Here is a 17,820-nt window from a genome sequence, read left to right as displayed (position 1 = left end):
CCCTCCCTCCCTGTCACACATCCCAGAAAATCTAGAAGCCCTCCCAGACCTCAACCTCCCCCCACAGATACAACTTGGTGGGCTCTGGGGAAGTGACCCAGCCAGATGGACCTGGGAAACAAGGCAACACTCACCACGTTAAGTCTCCTGTCTGTGCTGGTTACACACTGGCTTCTTCATCAGTGGAGGCTCACCTCTGACCCTGATGGGGGAGGAGAGTATACTGCACACACCCTCCATTCTTTCCCTCCTGCCCACCCTGCCACTCTACGCTTGTGTGTAGCAGGGGGACATGTGGAGGGGTCACACCTTCATTCTCTGTCAGCACTGAAAAATGCTGCACTTTTATAATGGGCTGGCTTGGGATGGAGTCTTAGGGAGTCTGTGGGGAGCAGAGTGAGCCTCCCAACAACTGCTCTGTTGCTTCCCAGGGCCTTGTGTCGAGCCGGCACCGTCTCATCATGTGTCAGCTGGCCGTCCAGAATTCCGACTGGATCAGGTAGGGCTGGCCTGATGATGCCAGAGATGGGTGGCCCAGGGACACCCTGGGAATGGGTGGAGAAAAGGAAGAGTCCCCACAGGAGTGGGGAGGCCAGGGGAGAGATTAACCGCATGCAGGCGATAATAACGTAAGCATTCTGGGGTGGCCTGATGACTTTATTTTTTAACCAATTTATACAGCCTGGGGAACTAAAGAGGGAGCTTTTGGTGTTTCATCTGCTCTGGCACGTTTGCATTCAGGAGTATGCTCAGAGCTTCCACAAACATCATTGGGATTGGGGTGAGGCAGGGCCAGAAAATCCGAGATGCCTCTCCACTTCCATCCGTACTCACTTCCATGAGCTGTCACTACCTTTCAGGGAAGGTCCCCCGGCTTTGGCTATTTTCCATTCCTGTTCAGGCTTCCTAGGGTCCCACGATGACAGTGGGACAGAGGTGTGGGGCGGGGTGGGGGTGGGGGGAGGTCCAAGCGCTCACGGCCTTTCCCTCAGACAGTCCCTGCACAGTTCTAAGATGGCAGACACCATTATCCACTGTGCTTGCCGTGTAATTAAAGCAAACCTCCACTAATTATGCTAATTATGCCCCCCAAAGCTCCTACAGTTATAATTTGCATGAGAAGATGACGTTTTTTAAAAAAATAACAATACACCGTTTGTATTGTGTTTCCCCCCACCCCCTGCCTCGTGGAAAAATAAGCAGCACCTAGAGGTTTCCAGGAAAGGAGAGAAATGAAGGGCCACTGACCTCAGAATGAGGGATGCAGAGAGTTAGCGGAGAAGAGATGGGGTGGGTGGAAATGGGAGCAGTGAAGGAAAGCAACAATAATAATTAAATAGTGATCCGTGCCATTTGTGTGCAGTGATTTGTGTGAGCAGTGCATGCCCTTTACAGACTTTCTCATCCCCTCCCTCCCCCTGAGACAGAGGTGAGGTTGGGAGACAGCTCAGGAGAAGTCAAGGAGTTTGAGAGGGAACAGCACATCTGTGGTCAAGTCAGTGTAGAAACGGAGCCTCTTAGCACGGCACCTCATGATCTCCGGGGAAAATGGGGTCCAGTGGGGGAAATACTGAACAGGAGACTGTTACTGCTTGTATGTGATTAGAAGATTCTGAAATAACTCCCTCATTCATTCAACAAATATTCACTGAGCACTTACTGCCTGCCCTGCACTGCTCCAGGCACTGGGAAAATCAGAATTCCGCGAATTGAGGTCACCAGAGAGGCTTGGAGATAGCTCTAGAGATGGGGCATGGGTGCGCAGAGTCCCTGAACATGGGGGAGCCTGTTTAGCCAGGTCAGGTGTCTACCCATCTCAGGGGGGAGGGTAGTCAGGGATCTGGGGGCTCAGGGCAAGCTGGGTTGCTAAGTGTTTTCAGTTCATGAGATCTCATCTCTGGGAACCTTAGGTGGGCTGTGAGGTGGGGCTAGGGAGGGAATGCTCAACTGCTAAGGACGTGTTTGAGGAACGTCCCAATTTAGCAGCTCATTAAGTTGGTAATTAAGCCCGAGTGCTGCATCCGTCAGGGGCTGGATCCCTGCTCACTTCACATCCCGTGTGCAGCAGGGGTTGGCCAGTCTGCGGGGCTATACGTTCCGGTCTGGCTGCCATGCCCACCTCCATGCCCACAGGGCACCCCACGGCACAGGGAGTCAGACATGGGCAGATTCCCCAGTTCAGGTAACTGCAGTCGCCGCTTGATGAGGGCCTGGCTCATTTCATTCTTATCACAGTCCTATAAGGTCCAGAGGAGAATTCCCATTTTGCAGGTAAGAATAAGAGCAAGACACTATACTAAGCATTTTGCATAGAAAACTCATTGACCCCTTCTAATAACCCCGCAAGAGAGTTATTATTGTTATTCCCATTTTACAGATGGGAAAGTGAGCACCAAAAAATCATATAACTTTCCCAAAGCCCCACAGTTGGGAAGGTCTGGTGCTGGTATTAAACCTGGCCAGACCAGTACCAGCAACTGTTCATGTAAGCCTGTGTCAAACTCCTCTCATTTTACAGTGGGGAAACTGAGGCTCAGGAAGGTGTTTCAAGCCCATGTTTTACCTGATCCGAGGTCTAAGTACTTGGTATGACCAGGTCTGCTAAGCTTTTTGAGCCATGTCATTGGAAGGAACCAACAAGCAAAGGGTGTGAGAATGGAAACCAAGGGAAACACCTTTCCTGTTGTCAGGGTGGACCCGTGGGAGTGCTATCAGGACACCTGGCAGACAACCTGCAGCGTCCTCGAACACCATCGGGACCTCATGAAGGTAAGCTGGGCCAGGCTTAGGGTTGGGTGGACCACGGAAGCTGGGCAGGCCAGGGAAAGGATGCTGCTGGCCTACTGACCTGTTGTTTCCTGCTTCTCCGCCAGCGGTGGGGGAGACCAGGCTCTGAGCAGTACCACGGAGGGCAGTGAATTAGGGACCCAGACCAGCGCCAGAGGCTGCTTCCTGCCTTGTCCCCCTCCTCGATATGACTTGGGGCAGTTTTCATCTTCTGGCAGTAAGTTCAAGGTGGGATTCAGGAGACCACAGCTGGAAAGCTTCAGAAAGTGAGGAGAGAAGGAGAAGCGAGCAAAGAAAGGAGGAGAGAAGGGCACTGGGCGAAGTTACAAGCAGCCGGGTCCTCCTGCCACACCCCCTGGGGACCCATTGGTCCTCTTACCCCAGCGTAGGTTGCCGCGACTGCCGTACTTCATACCCGCAGGCATCGTACTGTCACGCACACTCATTCCTCCTCACAGGAGTCCACGGGCAGACAGTGTTCTCATCTCTGGTTTTTTTTTTTTTTTTTGCGGTACACGGGACTCTCACTGTTGTGGCCTCTCCCGTTGCGGAGCACAGGCTCCGGACGCGCAGGCTCAGTGGCCATGGCTCACGGGCCCAGCCGCTCCGCGGCATGTGGGATCTTCCCGGACCCGGGCACGAACCCGCGTCCCCCGCATCGGCAGGCGGACCCTCCACCAGTGCGCCACCAGGGAAGCCCTCATCTCTGTTTTATTTGTGGGTAAAAGGGAGCACAGAGAGGTGAAACAGGGTATCTGAGGACACACAGTGACTGCCTAGCCCACACAGATGGCTGCCTAGGGCTTGTGGCCGTGTGCAGTGGCGAGGAGCTGGTTGCTAGGTAAGCACAGGTTCCTCACCAGCCAGCAGCACCAGTCAGCGTGTGCAGAAAGCACCCTTCACAGATCGATAGCAACCCATCGACTCCCAACGTGCGGGGGTGAAAAGCGGTGCCAGCAATAGCAAGAAGCCTGACCCACCAAGACGAGACGCAATCCATCCTCCTTGCCTCCGCTGACCCTGATGCACAGCCCTCCCCAGCCCCAAACAAGGATCAGAATGGTATCGTCCTGACACAGGGGGCGCCTCCATCGCATCTGTGTTTGCTGTCAGAGGGGCCTTTCAGAATCTTCTCCTTGGGGAGCTGCCAGCAGCCCCAATGCCCCCGCTCTCCACCTGCTGTGCACAGTGCTTTGTTTGAACAGATGTGGAATTCTGGGGCTCCAGACCATCCAGGGAGTCAAGAGCAAGAGAAGTGGAGAGGACTAGCTGGCTGTTCCTTCATCTAATAAGCATTTCCCCCATGGAATTGAAGAAAACCCATCTCCTTTCTTTCTGCTTTCAGGACCCTTCACACACATTCCGAGTCTTCCCTGGTCCCTTTGGAAGGACTCTGATGTAGGGTGGCCCTCACTTGCTCCTCTGGGCTTGTCTCAACAACAGCAGTAATAAAAGACATCCCATCTTACTGTATAAGGATGTACCCGTCAGGAAAGGCTGAGATTCGCAGACATCCTTTCAATCTCAGTGGCTTCACACTGGGGGCCTGTGCACCTTCTCTTCACCCAGGAGCCTCAGGCTGCATGATGGAAGGGAGGAATCAGGGGCCCTGCAGGCATGCCTGAGCCCTGGCTCTACCGGCCAGAAAGCCTGGCTGCTGTTTTGCTGTCTAAATGTCTGGGCTTCCCGAGCCCTCCCTCTGTTACTCAGGCCCAGAAGCCTGAGTCTGGGCCCGAGATGCTTGGCCAACGACCCACAGCTGTTGCAGTGATGCTCACAGGCCGGCGAAGAATGCCAGTCCCGATGGCCCCCCGCCTTGGAGTGGGAGCTTGGAGCTGCTTGTTAACTCCCAGTCTCCCCGGTCCCAGCATCAGGCCGGTGTTCCTGGCATGGAGAGTGGACCTGTTGGAGAGAGAGACATGGGGCTTAATAGGTGATGCAAGGCTTTGAGAATGTGGGAGCCTGTGGAGGGCCAGCACTTTTCTTCTCCAGCATAGAGCAAGTCGAATGGGACAAATGATGCATGCGGTAAGAAGAAGAAAATCCTCAGCTACCAGACCGGTTATTTAATGAGAATGTGGGGTTCTCTTTTCTGGATGTGAAATCATAATAAAAAGGAGGCAGACTGTCCCTTCCACTCCACCAGCCGCAGCCGGACAGAGAATCCCACAAAGCAGGCTAAGAAGGTCCTGTGGTCCCCAACCTCAGCCGGCTCCCAGCTGTGGCTGCTTGCTGTCGTGACCATCTCCTGTCAGGAACATTGCAGAAGTGACAGGTCACCCCACGAGACAAACGCCTGCCCTTCCAGGGCTCGGAAGGACTCACGTTCTGCTCTGCCTGCACGGTGGTGTGTGGAAGATGCCTTTGGAGGGTCACCCCAGTCCTGGGACTTGGCGTCCTCTGGCAGCTGGACTCAATAATCCAGAAAGGGTGGTGGGCCAGGGATTGAGGGGAAGCTGGCTTTCAGGGAAGGGACCTTGAATAAGCAACAGCCCTATGAAGCTAAACAGATTGAAAATTCACCCTTTGTTTCTCTGTTGCCCAATAGTTCCACTCCCCGCAGGCAAGGGGGGTTGCTTCTGGGTCAGCTGTGAAGAATGCTGCGTTATCAGCTCTGTGTTTTCTCTAGCACTAGAGAGGAGCAGCAGGCCAGATAACAGAGGACAATGGATAATACACATAGAATTTCCGATTGGCTCTGGAATGTGTATTCACCCTCTGAGCAGGCGCAAGAGTTCCCAGAACGCCGCCCTCTTCCTGCAGCACAAACACACCCTGCTCCGCCTGGCACTGCTCCCCAGCTTGGCCCTGTCATTGGCGTCTCTGGCCTGGAGAGGCGGCAGGTGGTGATAGCGCCTGGTGTTTGCACGACCTTTCCCAAGCTTGCACAGCCCTTTTGCAGACATGACCTCATTTGAGCCCCACGAAGCAGGCAGGGAGGGCAGGCGTGCATGTTCCACAGAAGGTCACAGCATGTACAAAGTTCCTGCCAGGAGCCAGATGCTCTAAAGGTGCTCTGTGTATGCTCGCTCGTGTAGTCCTTCTGCAGCCCCGAAGCGTGGCTCTTTTACCTCTCTATGTTAGGCTCTTGAGCTGAGGGTTCCAGAGCAGGTAACTGTCCAAGGTCTCACAGCCAGAAGGGGGCAGAGCTCAAACTTGACCCCAGGTCTGTGAAACAACACATCCCACGCGTTTCTCACCTCCTGCTAGCCTAGTGTGGTCACAGGGTGTGGCTGGGTCTAGAACCCACCTCCAGTCCTCGTTCTCAGTTCCAGGACACCTCGCCATGACGGACAAGCAGATGAGCGTTTGGAGATAACTGGGAAAGGCTTTCATAAGTCTCCTGGGCTAACGACACTGACTCTGCCCTTCTTCCTTCCCCCAGCGGGTGACTGGCTGCATCCTCTCCAATGTCAACACACCCTCCATGACGCCTGTGATTGGACAGCCCCAAAATGAGACCTCCCAGCCCATTTACCAGAACAGCAATGTGCCCACCAAGCCCACTGCAGGTAGGGGAACATTGGTGTAGAGCAGTGGCTCTCAAACTTCGGAATCGCCTGGAGGGCTTGTTAAAATCCAGATCGCTACACGCTGCCCCAGAATTTGATTCAGTGGGTCTGGAAAAAGGAAGAGAATTTGCATTTTTAAAAAGTCAATGCTGATGCTCTGGTCCAGGGACCATACTTTGAGAACTCTTAATGTAGGGCATCAGAGAGAAATAGTCACAATAATAGAGACAGGAGCAGAGACAGAGAGAGACAGGGGTGATGGTGTGAATTTTAATATAAATATGATTGCCTTAAGTGGGAATTAAAGACAAAAGGCAGCATTTTTCTCTGCCTTTTCTAAGGAGGTTGAGGATCTTGCCAAGGTCACACAGTAAGGAAGTAGCAGGGCCAGGAGTCCAACCCAGACAGTCTGCAGCCAGAGTCCCACACTCTTAGCCATCCCTTCACTGACAAAGAGCAGGGGTCCCCCAACATTCACCCAGCACCTAGTACTGTATGCTTGCATGGTGCTCAGTGCTTTACACGGGTTCTCATTTAATGCGGTAATTCTGTGATATAGATATTATATTCCCATTTACAAAGAGAAAACTGAGCTTCAGAGAAGGTGAGTGATTTGCCTAAGGTCACACAGCTCAAAAGTGGAAGAGCCAGAATCCATATTCAGGACTGTCTGATTCCAAGGTCCATGTTCTTCCTAATATTTTCTTCAAGGCCAATTGCAGGAGACAGATCCTGGTATTACTTTTCAAGCCTAGAGACCATAATCTATTTGGTTATCAGTCTATCATAAATAGGGTAATTCACAAGGATGAGCCAGAATTTCATAGTTTGCATATAGCTACGTCTGGGGGCTCAGAAAACTTCTCTGGATTAGAGCTCAGAAAGGTCACTGAAAACCAGATCCTTCTCAGCCAAAGTAGGATGTCTGATTATTCTAAACACCGTCTGAAAGGGAAGGAAGGCCTTTGCCCAGCAGAAATTACTCCAAATGAGTTCTTCGCCACAGGCTGAATCTCTGTGGATTTGGGTGTTACTGTTTAGTGTTGGGGGTGGCTGAGGAAATTCACATGATATTAAAAAACGAAAAATGCAAATAGGGCACAGGCCCTCTAAATGTAGACTGTGATCCAATTTATGTTACGTAGACATATCTGCATTAGTACACATAATAAAAATGGAAGAAAATAAAAAAGTATATGCATACTTTAGTGGTGGTTATCTCTAGCAGTGGAATTATGGGTGCTTTCTATTTTCCTTTTTATATATATTCCTCTTCCATATTTTCCAATTTTTCAACAGAAACACGACCAGAAAATAGATTCCCATCTAGGGCTCAGAATGCTTGTGCCTTGGACTGGGAATGAGAAGAGGGAATTTGGGCTGTCATATTTCTGTTCTTTCTTTTCACCCTCCTACTGCCTCCATGACCCAACCCCTGCCCCTCCAGTGCAGCTCCACTGTTTACAGTGGCCCAAATGTGGGACTGACGCGAGTGTGAGTTGTGAGTGGTTCTCTCCGTCTGTCCCTTGTCTGTCTTGCCCTCTCTCCCATAGCCAAGATCCTGGGAAAGGTGGGAGAAAGCCTAAGCCGGATCTGCTGTGTCCGCCCACCGGTGGAGCGCTTCACCTTTGTGGGTAAGAGAGCAAGGACCTTCTTTACCAATCCCGCCTCTTTTCTTTCCCTCCTCCCTTTGTTCATTCACCAGACAAGCCCCAGCACCTGCTGTAGGATGAGCATCTATAGAGCAAGAATTGGGAGAGAAGAGAGGATGTTACCAGGCCTACAGGGCCAAGGTGTGATGGGAGCCCAGAGGCGTGATCATCCTGGCTCAGGGATCCTGGAGACCTTCTCCACTCCTCTCCCCTCCTTGGGCTGTTCTGGTCCTTCCCTCTAGAGAAGGTCTCCACCCGCCTGAGTGTTCTCAGTGGCCCAGCATCCTCCCTCAGGTCCTCCCAGCTGTGGCAGTGTCAGCACTCCTGCTGAGAGGCTAAGAACACACAAGCCCTTTCCTTAATTTTCTCCATTTTTTTGCTGCTCCCCTAAGGACTCAGCATAGATGAGAATAGCTGTCTCTGGGGCCCTTTCTCCTACAAACCCCAAATTCGGCTCTGCAGAGGAGCTGAAGGTCTAGCCCCCATTCCTTTGACTCTTTGGGGCTGACTTCTGCCATTTCTCAGATTTCTAATTTCCAACCTGGAATAGGAACTAAGAGGGATGGTTGAGGAGCCAGGGGGCCAGGATGGCGTCTCCATGGTGCTCTGCACACCGTGTGCCCCGTGTGGGCGTGCACACTCAGAGCACATGGTAAAGCCTCTGTCCTTCACTTCTTTCCCGGGCTCTCCATTCTGCCACGTGAAAAATCTCAGCGTACTCAGTTTTGCTTGTTCTTTGAACCAGAACGCTGAACGGGAGAGGGCCGCCTCCGTGTGACACTACAGGCTGTCACCCTAGGTTCAAGGAAGTTGCTCTTGTGGCCAGCCTCCCCTAAATACAGAAGGAAACAAAAGGCGCTCAGCATGAGCACATGTGTGTCCGTCATTGGCAACCCAGCCAGGCTGTCCAATACTGAAAGTCCCAGAACAGTGAATCCTGCCTCTGGAGCCTGAGGAGATGCCCCCTCTCCATTTTAAGCTGGATGGTGCTCTCCATTTATGCTACTCAAATGTCCCTACTCCCACCCAATCACCCCATCCCGGGTTCTCCCTCTGTGGAGTCTCTTGTACAGAACGCGCATCAGGTACCCGGAAGTTGGTTCCCTGATGCTTCTGCATTTCCTCTTTCCTCCCTAGATGAGAATGCCAATCTGGGCACAGTGATGCGGTACGAGGAGATTGGTGAGTGGGGCTGGGCACGTGGGAACATTTGGAGCCACCGGCCTCCACCACGGGCAAAGTAGGGGAGGGGAGAGCCTTGCAAACCCTGGGTGGTGTTTGCAGCAGGGTCTGCTCTTAGAGGGATAATTGATTGTTCCCAAGCTAAGATCATATTCTTAGTTATCTCTCCTTTAACATCTCCATACTAGATTCAGGCAGGTTCCCAGGAGGTAGGATGGGATCAGTTGGCAATTTTCCCTTCAGAGCCTCTTCTCCCTCATTCAGAAGTCATGGAAGTTGAGTTCATTGCCAGCCAGAGAGACTCTTCTCTCGCCCAGAGCACTGTGCCTGCGGCAGAAGAGCTCCCCTACCTTCCTCAGCAGAGGATTCTGGCTTTTGGAAGATGAGGAGAGACGGGGCAGAAAGCCACACCTGTGACCTCCCCCGCAGCCTTGAGTAGAGACTAAGGCCCCGACTGTGTGTGAGGGCAGTGAAGGCCCCGGGCCAGAGCAGGTGGAGGGTGGTTACACGGAGCTGTCAGGATGGGAAGGAGCTAATCCCCCACAGAAGTGAGCTGAGTCCTGGGCAACCCTAGGAAACAAACCAGGAAACAGATCTTTCCAAGGTTCCAGAATAAGTTAGAGACACAAGTATCTGAAGCCGGGTAAAGGGCAGACAGCAAGAGTGGAGCTGGGGCTGATGCAGCTACCAGGTGACAAGGAGGGTCAGTGACAGTTGGAATGCTTGAAATTCTAGGATGAGGGGCAGCCTGGTGTCCAGCTGACACGCTTAATCTTCCACTCGAGCTGCAGAGATGCTCCAGGCACCCCCTCCTAGAGGTGGAGGTTTGGGGCTGCATCTGGGCACTGGGTTCTCCCAGGAGGCCCAGCAGATGTGATGTCATTTCGAGGAACTTCTCTGGGGCCTGTCCCCTGATCCCAGGCAGTGGTGCACCTGAGTTGGCTCTTATTTATTCGCTAGGGCCATTTGTAAAATTTTCAGGGATCTTACCAACCAGTGGTTAAACGCAGTCTATACTAAAAATTAAATTACATTAAGCAACAGTTAAATACATTGTATTCAAAACAAGTATTAAGTACTCAAAACTCCTCACTTCCCAGTTCTTTTATCAAGTTTTAATAGGCTTTATTTACCAGCACATGGCTGTCTGAGGACCACAGGAAAGGGCGCCTGCCTTTCTGGATGCTTCCCAAAGCCAGCAGGAAGAAGCATGCAACCCCAGGTTCCACAGCCCCAAACACCCAAAAGCCCTGCACTCCCCCTTCCCCGCGGTTCCACACCTGGCCAGGAACTACCTTCCCGGGGTCTCGGCCAGGCCAGCGGAGCTCAGAGCAGTCTTCAGACTTTCAGCTCTATTCCAATGTATATTTTCCTCCGACACCTTGTTCCAGGAAGAATGCATTGTGGCCCAGCTTCAGCTGGGATCTCTGTACCTTGCCAGCACCCAGGGCCCGTGTATCAGGCTGTCCCGCCCTGGGGAGTTCCCCCTCCTACCGAGAGGCAATGCAATGGGTGTTTGCTCCTAGCACTCCACCTTTACCATCTCACTGCAGCCTTGCGAGGCGCAGGGCGAGTCTTAGCCCCATCTTACTCCTCTTTCAGAGAAAGGAAAGCTGAGTGGCTACAGCTGTCTGGATGGATTTGTGGCCTCGTGTGGTACAGGTGGCAGCTGCCTCCGTGCGCAGTGGGGAGTGGAAGGGGCTGCAGGGCCTGGGGCTTTGCATAACCCGGATTCCCGGGAGGGGAGTGTGGCAGGAGAGTGCTGATTCTGGCTCGCTGGATCCTGAGCTGGGGAAGAAAGTTGGACCCAGAGGAGGTCCCAGGAAGGGAGCTTGCCTGGCCTCTAGACCACTGTGCTGTGAGGCCCTCTGGCTCACACGTCCCCTTTTTGAAATCCCCTTGCACGCTTCACGAGAAGGGAAAAGCCATTTCTCCTAGCTCAGTTAGCACCTTTGGCTCCATTTCCACTTTCTTAACAAGCTGACTGCTCCCGGGGCCTGCCCCAGACCCAAGGCTTAGGGGCTGAAAACACGTACCTTAGTCTCAGATGATAAACCTGAGAAACCACTGCTGCCCTCCAGCGGCCACACGTGGGATCCCAAGCCCTGCCAGGGCCTCGGGCCTGGGACAAATCCGTCTGTTCCAGTGCTGCAAGCAAAGGTGGAAACCCCGCGCTTTAACTTGATCTGCTCTGGCTTTAAAAATAATCCTACATTATTTTCAAGTGAGAAAGTGAGTCTCTGGCTTGGGAATAGAAAAGAGATTCATTTCCATGGCTGTAGAGCAGGGTTTCTCAACCGTGGCACTGTTGACACTGGGGACCAGATAATCCTGTGTCATGCGGGCTGCTGTGTGCTGCGGAGACTGTTGAGTGGCATTCCTGCCCTCTAAGCACAGTGGCACACCCCTCTCTCCGGTCTTGACAACCAAAAAAGTCTCCAGACATTACCAAATTCTGGAGACAAAATCGCCCCCAGTTGAGAATCACTGATGTAGAAGAAGCTGAGGACCAGCATGTCGTCCGGAGACCGCCAGCTAACCGAACTCTTAGGCCCACAGTTACAGAGCTTCAGCCTTTCAACAGAGAACTGACCTGAAATTCTGGGTGGCTCCAAGCTGGAGACAGGGAACAACGGGATCCCAGAACGAGCCCCGTCTGGCTCCTCTCAGCCATCTGAAGGCTGGTGGCCTAACACAGAGGGAAGCACCATTGACCAGGGCCCCCATGCTTCAAGAGACAAGGCCACAATCACCATCCCGGACTGCCATCCCAGAGCGCCCAGAAGGCTCTTAGACAGCCTGCCCACATGGCCTCTGCGGTCAGCCTGTCTGTTGTTCACTCATTCAACACATCCTGAGCGCCTACTGTGCACAGGTCGCTCTGCCAGGCCCTGGAGATATAAAGATCAACTAAGGTCCCTGGACATAAACAGACCATGAGACTACAGTGTGACGTGGAGGAGAGGGGAGAGGGGAGGCTGCAGGAATGTTTAAGAGTTAAGACCCCAGGGCTCCATGGGGCTCCCTGAGTATGAGCTGCACTGACCTGGGACCGTGAGATGCTCTCACTGTCAGTCGCCAGCCCAGCAGCCTTCCACTCAGCCTGCAGCCAGGGCGAGCTCACCACCTGAAAGTCCTCGTCAGGTCCCTGAGCTAGCTACAGGGTCTGAGGCGGGCAGAGCTGCCGCCCATCTCTCGGCCTCAGGGTCCAGGGTGGAAGCGTTCTCTGGAAGACTCAGAGCGGGGCTGTGTCACTGTTTCGGGCAAGATACCCACAGCCACAGCCTTTTGATGGAAGGGCCTGGGATGCCAGGGAACCAGACGCACCACCTGAATCCCAGCCCAGGTGGAAGTCTCTCCCCACGTGGTTCTGAGAATCCCAGGATTCTTTTTCCCCCTGTTGCTCAGTGTTCATGCCCCGGTCAGTTTGCTGCCTGTTTTAAATGACAGTGGCCTCACTGGGGTAATTCAGAGTGAGCTTAATGAGGGAAGAAAAACAAATGACAAGCAAGAAGTACGCCTGGGAGTCAGGGAAGTGGGGGGCAGCCTCACTTCTCAAGCCGTTCGCTGAGGACACTGGCCATGTAAAGAGAGGACGTCCGATGAGCTGAGCTAGCTGATGAATTGAGGGTGCACTCGGTGTCCCCTGCCCCCCCACATCGGGTGCTTGTGACAAGACAAACCCCAGATAATGCACAGCAGCGGAGGAACCGAACTCCATGGGCACTTTGGTTTGATACGGAGCAAAGGAGAGACCCTTAGACCTCACACTAGGCATGTAGCTGGCTCAGTCTCTGTTTGGGTGACCAGCCATTCTGGCTTAGCATGGAAACCCCTCAGTACCAGCAAACCAGGACAGTTAGTCTCCCTCTCTGCTGCATTCGTCCTGCAGGGAATGAGGGTGGTCTGTAAATGAGCCTGGGGGAGGGGTGAGCAGAGGTGCCTGGAAGAACTGGGCTCTGGAGCCCCAAGGATGGAACACTTCTGTGTTCAGCGGGGGAAGAAGGCTGACACTTGAATGTTTCCCAGGCCTCCACTCACTCCCTTTTCTAACTTTGTTCCCCCTCCTCAGAGCTGCGGATCTTGCTGCTGTGTGGCAGTGACCTTCTGGAGTCCTTCTGCATCCCAGGGCTCTGGAATGAGGCAGATGTGAGTAGCAAGGTTATGGCCTGTGCACAGCTGGCGTGGGGATGGATGGGGAGGGACCACTCGACTTTGACCTGTAGACTTCCCTCCTCACACAGGAGGGCAATGGGCAACCCATTCACATCATGATGGAAGAAAATTCTCAAAGCAGCTCTACTCCAGTAAAAATTAGGGCTTTCCTGGTGGCGCAGTGGTTGAGAGTCCGCCTGCCGATGCAGGGGACGAGGGTTCGTGCCCTGGTCCGGGAAGATCCCACATGCCGCGGAGCGGCTGGGCCCGTGAGCCATGGCCGCTGGGCCTGCACATCTGGAGCCTTTGCTCCGCAACGGGAGAGGCCACAACAGTGAGAGGCCCGCGTACCGCAAAAAAAATAATAATAATAATAATTAAAAAAAAAAATTAAAAAAAAGAAAATTCTCACCTATCCCCAGCTTTATCTCGTCCTGTATTTTTATACTCACTCCTCCTCAGGCTTGCTCCTGGAAAGCCCCTGGGAAAAAAAGCAATCTGAGTCATAGAATACCTTCTCCATGTAGTGCTTGGAGGGTGTGTGCTGGTGGGGAAAGATGGGGGAGGGAGGAATTTTTTTTAAAAGACTTTGCCCTTTTGAAATTATTGTGTGTTTTGTTTTCCTTTGATTCTTTTGAAGAGGTGGTAAATACCACCCTAGAATTCCCTTAACAAGAGAAAAGGGGTCAAGAGGGGAGAAGTTAACAGCAAAAGGTCAGTAGGATCCTTCTGGCAATTGACTTGGGATAGAGGGAACTAGGAAGTTAAACTTATACCATTCAGAAGCTCATTGGACATCTTTTGTACCAGATCTGACAGAGATGGTCTTAAACCAGCTAATTCATGAGTTACTCACCCTTCAGATGTACATTCATTTTTGTTCTTTCATTAATTCATTCATCTGATAGCCAGAGCTAATGCTAGCTCCCAAACCCATAGCCCTTTGAAAGTTGGATTCTCAGGGCAGATATTCTAGACCTAGTACTTTTTCATTACTTACTGTGTGACCCCATGCAAATCACTCAACTCCTTTGGGCCTTGGTTGTTTTTCAAAAATCTATATAGAATGTTATCTATAGCATTCTGAGATTTTTAAAGAAATAACCAATACAGTCCCTGCCCCCAAGTATCAGGTACCACCTGGTACCAAGTATTACCACCTGGTAAGATGTCTGCATATGAAAAATTTTCATGTACATATATGTCTCTGAAGAGAGAAAGAAGTAGAGACCCTTCAGGGTTAAACTCAAGATTCTAATTCTGCTCCAACACAGCTCATGACAAAATATATTCCGAGCATCGGTTTTTCCCATCTCTAAAATGGGCATTATAATAGTACCCATCTCATAGGGTTTGGGGAGAATTAAGTGAGATTATCCACGTAAAGTGCCCAGCCTAGCACCTGACACACAGTGACATACAACAACTGTTAATAAGTCAATGTGCCTAAGTAGACACATAGATAAACACATAAATATTCAAGGTGAAGGGCATAGATGCTAACCTGCTGTGGGATGACCAAGAGGGGAGGCATAGTTTCAGGGATCCTGGAGATGGGAGCACCTAGCCTGGCTGCTCCCAGAGGCACAGCAATTCCAAACCAGCAGGGACCCCACATCTGTCCTGTTCAGGGTGCTGAGAATTTCAGTCCACAGCACAGGCAGAAGGGGGACTGGGTGAAGCAGACCCTCAGGGCTCACTCTGGATGGTTTTCTAGAGCCTAGAGCTCTACCTCCCCACTCCCACCCAACCAATTGCTCAGTTCCCTGATTCAACTGACAGTGAATCTGTGGGGTCCTTAGAATCATGACAGCCGAGGTAGAGGCAAAAAAAAAAAAAAATCAAAATCAAGGAGCTGTTTCCGTATGTAACAAGTGTGAATTTCAGGCCACAACGGAAGTGTGCCAGAAATATCACAATTTATTTAAATCACATGAAAATTCAACTCCAAATCACCATCCCACAGGGATGATGGAAAGTTAATCTCATTCATTACTGACTAGCAGAACCTGAGAGGCTCTCGTGGGCTCTGAACGTGAACATCAGCTCATCAGGGTCGCCGCAGACATCTTCCCTATTGGGTCCTTCGCGGTCCAGTGAGGTGGATGGCAACCTGCTCCAGGCCCACCTGGGCCGTGCGACTCCTGGCTGAGTCTGGAAGGCCCCGTGCTGGGCCCAACCCACCTATGATCCTGGCCCTATTTTCTTCTGAGGCTTTGCCCTTAGGGTGCTGTCTGGGAGGGAGGAGGGGGTGGGCTTCACAGCTCTCTAACTTCTTTCTAGTGTGGGAGGGGGGCAGCTGAACCTCTTCTTTCTATTCTGAAGCTATCTCCCCTATTTTCTCTCCCCTCCTCTGGACATCTAGGGAAATCTCTTCAGTGGTTTAAAGCCATTGACTTCAAAACGTACTATTTTCTGCCCTGAAAGGTCCTCTCATAAAGGGTCTGGTTCTCTGCTAGAAATAGGGTGGGGATTGGGCAAAGGCATATATAGGGAACATGAAACTAGTTAGTAACTCAGTGAATTACCCCACTGTCCATATTTGGGGAAAGTTGGAGCTCAGGGTCTAGAAAAGGAAGGTCTTTCTTTCAAGACTGGTACAGGGTGAGCCCTGCTTATTCTAATAGAAAGTTCTAGCCTCTGGAGTTTGCCTGGAAGCGGCCCGTTTCAAGGATCTCTGTTCCTAACCATGAGATTACCAGGGATCAGGTATGTGAGACCCACTTCTGTCCCAGGTTTCATTCATTTATTCAACCCTTTATCAGAACACATTTCTTTTTATCACCTGGTGTCCCAAGTGATACTTGCTGGCCACAGACCTGTGCTCAGTGACCATGAACCTGAAGCCTTGAATCTGCCAATGATGGGACAGGAGGGTGGGGAAGAGAACCAAGTTTCTTGGAAAAGTTCTAGACCCTTGCTCTGCATTCCAGTCTCTCCAGAATCCTCAGGAACAAACCAAGAGAGAGCCACTAGTTCAGACAGGTCTGGGAGACATAGAAGCCCCACCATCCTTCTGTAAAGAAAGCTCAGTGGGGACCGTGGAGCAGCAATGCCCCACCCAGGCTGGAAAGCAGCTGGGACAGTCTGTTCTACAGTAGGGCTGCCAAGCCCTCTTTCGGCACAATCACAAACTCTCCGTTGAGTCAGTCAGTCTTGCTTTCTTTTGCTTTGGATTCCTGAACCTATGCTCTCCATCCAGAAATCTAATTACACAACTAAAGGAACAACCATCCCCACCCAAACACATCCCTTGGGCATTTCCCAACAGACACAAAAATCCATCAGCCCATAGTGAATTCTGACCTTCTCTGACCAATGACACACCCCTTCCCCTTACATTCTGTGGGGAGAAAATTCCATACATATTCATCATGTTTCTTTCTATGGAATACAAAAGAGTTGCTTGTGTGGCCTGGCAGTTGGCATTTTCATTCTCGATTCCTGAGAGAGAGCAAGATCCAGTTTCCTCGACCAGCCTTTGGAGTTTGGGACCCAGTCCCTCTATCCCATCCCATTCCCAGACTTTTTATTAGAACTAGTTTCCCCCAGGAGACCTGATCTTTGCTATGCTGCATCCTGACACCAGCACCAAAAGCACATATCCAGGCACGGACCGGGATCTATGGGAAGTCAAGGCCAAAGCCTAAAGGGTCAGCCATGGACAGATTTGTGAAACAGGAAACTCTTATCCTCACTCCCCTCCCCCAGACAAAACCCATCGTCTAGGGAATCTGATGCTGCCAGCTGCTTTGTCCATCATATTATAATGGAAGGCAGTCGGGCAATTAATTCTGATTCAAGCATTCTTTCGTTCAATCAATCTTTCAGCTGATACTGAGTGCCCAGTATGAATATAAGCACACTGTTTGTCCTCGCAGCACTTGCAATCTAAAAATATCTTACAGCTTTTATTCTATTAGTTCTTTATATTACATGAAATAAAACACATAAAAAGTCTAGAAGAGTTCTTGAACCTAGTAAGCAGTCAATAAATGTTGGCTGTTATTTATTCATTGGTTTTGAAATATTTATTGAGTACCTGCCATGGGCCAGACACTGTTCTAGGGCTGGAGGAACGGAGAAAACAGAATAGACAAAGTTCCCCACCATTGTGCACTCTGCTTTCTAATGGGGAGACACAATAAACACTTTGCTTGTTTCTCGTGGATTATCTCAGTTAACCACCGGAACACTCCTGAAAGTGGAATCTCGGTTCCCATTTATAGGTATGGAAACCAGGGCTCACATGGATTGTGACTTGTCCAAGACCACTTAGCTATTAGCAGCAGAGCAGGACTTGGCATACATTCAGATCCCTAATCCAGATAAGACAGACAAGTGGGAAGAATGATGTGTAATTCATAGCAGGCCACAAGGGAGGGGGTAGTAGCACTTGAGCTGGGCTTTGAATAATGGGCAGGATTGGGTTAAGTGCCTGCAAAAAGAAGGGCTTTTGAGGTTGAGAGAAGGCTGTAAAAGGTCCAGTGGCGGGCATAAGACCTTTTGGGGAGTTGGTTCCAGCTGGCTGA

The 17,820-nt window shown here is 51.3% G+C and overlaps 1 protein-coding gene across 1 annotated transcript in view; it reads left to right on the top strand.

Moving 5' to 3' along the window:
* The window catches only part of NMNAT2 (nicotinamide nucleotide adenylyltransferase 2), a 199,385-nt gene that overhangs the window by 158,998 nt on the left and 22,567 nt on the right, over positions 1–17,820 (top strand). The window contains exons 5-10 of the mRNA XM_032632226.1: positions 432–499; positions 2,691–2,769; positions 6,173–6,299; positions 7,853–7,933; positions 9,089–9,133; positions 13,206–13,282. Of these exons, the coding sequence (XP_032488117.1) occupies positions 432–499; positions 2,691–2,769; positions 6,173–6,299; positions 7,853–7,933; positions 9,089–9,133; positions 13,206–13,282 (477 nt within the window). The remainder of the gene's footprint in view (positions 1–431; positions 500–2,690; positions 2,770–6,172; positions 6,300–7,852; positions 7,934–9,088; positions 9,134–13,205; positions 13,283–17,820) is intronic.

Source organism: Phocoena sinus, chromosome 1 (genome assembly GCF_008692025.1).
Source record: "Phocoena sinus isolate mPhoSin1 chromosome 1, mPhoSin1.pri, whole genome shotgun sequence".
Taxonomy (NCBI): domain Eukaryota; kingdom Metazoa; phylum Chordata; class Mammalia; order Artiodactyla; family Phocoenidae; genus Phocoena; species Phocoena sinus.
This window is presented reverse-complemented; position numbering and strand designations above follow the sequence as displayed.